General features: G+C 39.9%; 1 protein-coding gene across 1 annotated transcript in view; it reads right to left on the reverse strand.

Moving 5' to 3' along the window:
• LOC125025905 (UDP-glycosyltransferase UGT5-like) overlaps positions 1 to 240 on the reverse strand; it is a 4,203-nt gene extending 3,963 nt beyond the window's left edge. The window contains exon 1 of the mRNA XM_047614236.1: positions 1 to 240. This exon is cut by the window's left edge and continues 30 nt beyond it. Coding sequence (XP_047470192.1) covers positions 1 to 213 — 213 coding nt within the window. The 5' untranslated portion in view covers positions 214 to 240.
• Positions 241 to 854: the final 614 nt, after the last annotated feature.

Consider the following 854-nt stretch of genomic DNA (forward strand, 5'->3'; position numbering starts at 1 on the left):
ATCGAATTTCTTCCTCATCTCATAAAGCGTCTTCACCTCATCGACCTGATAGAATTCTCTGGTGAAGGAGGCAAGCTTATCGCGGGAAACTAAGTCTAAGACGCCATCAGGGGATTCGAACGCGTCCAACTCATCATGGCGAAAGTGGTCGAGTCCGTGAGAAAGTTGAAAGACGTTGAAGTTTTTCCTTTCCGGTTTTTGGTTAAGCAGCATCACTATCTGCAGAAGAGGTATTGCATTAGGCTGATAGATGGGTGGATGGATAGATATATTGTCGATTAGGACTAATCGATTGGTGGATGGATGGATAGATAGATTGCTGATTAAAGAAAGGTGGACGGATGGATAGATAGATGTTGCGTTAAGGCTGTAGATAGGAGGGTGGATGGATACTGGTTAGGGTTGATAGATAGGTGGGTGGGTGAATAGATAGATTGCTGATTAAAGCTAATAGACAAGTGGGTAGTTGGATACTGGTTAGGGTTGATAGATAGGTGGGTGGGTGGATAGGTAGATTGCTGATTAGGGCTTATAGATAGATAGATATGTAAATTGAATAGGGCTGATAGACAGACTGGTAGATAGATTGCTGATTAATGCTGATTGATAGATAGATTGTTTATCAGGGCTATTAGATAGATAGATAGTTAGATAGAAAGGTTGCTGATCAGGGCTAATAGATAGACCAGGCAAATAGATAGATTGCTGATTATAGATAGAAATATTGCTCATTAGAACTGATAGATACATAGAGTGATGGTTAGCACTGATAAACGGTAGATAAATAGAAAGATAGCTGATAGATAGACAGATGGATTAAGGCTGATAAAGAGATGGGTAGATAGATAGATATA

The sequence above is a fragment of the Penaeus chinensis genome, chromosome 5 (genome assembly GCF_019202785.1).
Source record: "Penaeus chinensis breed Huanghai No. 1 chromosome 5, ASM1920278v2, whole genome shotgun sequence".
NCBI lineage: Eukaryota > Metazoa > Arthropoda > Malacostraca > Decapoda > Penaeidae > Penaeus > Penaeus chinensis.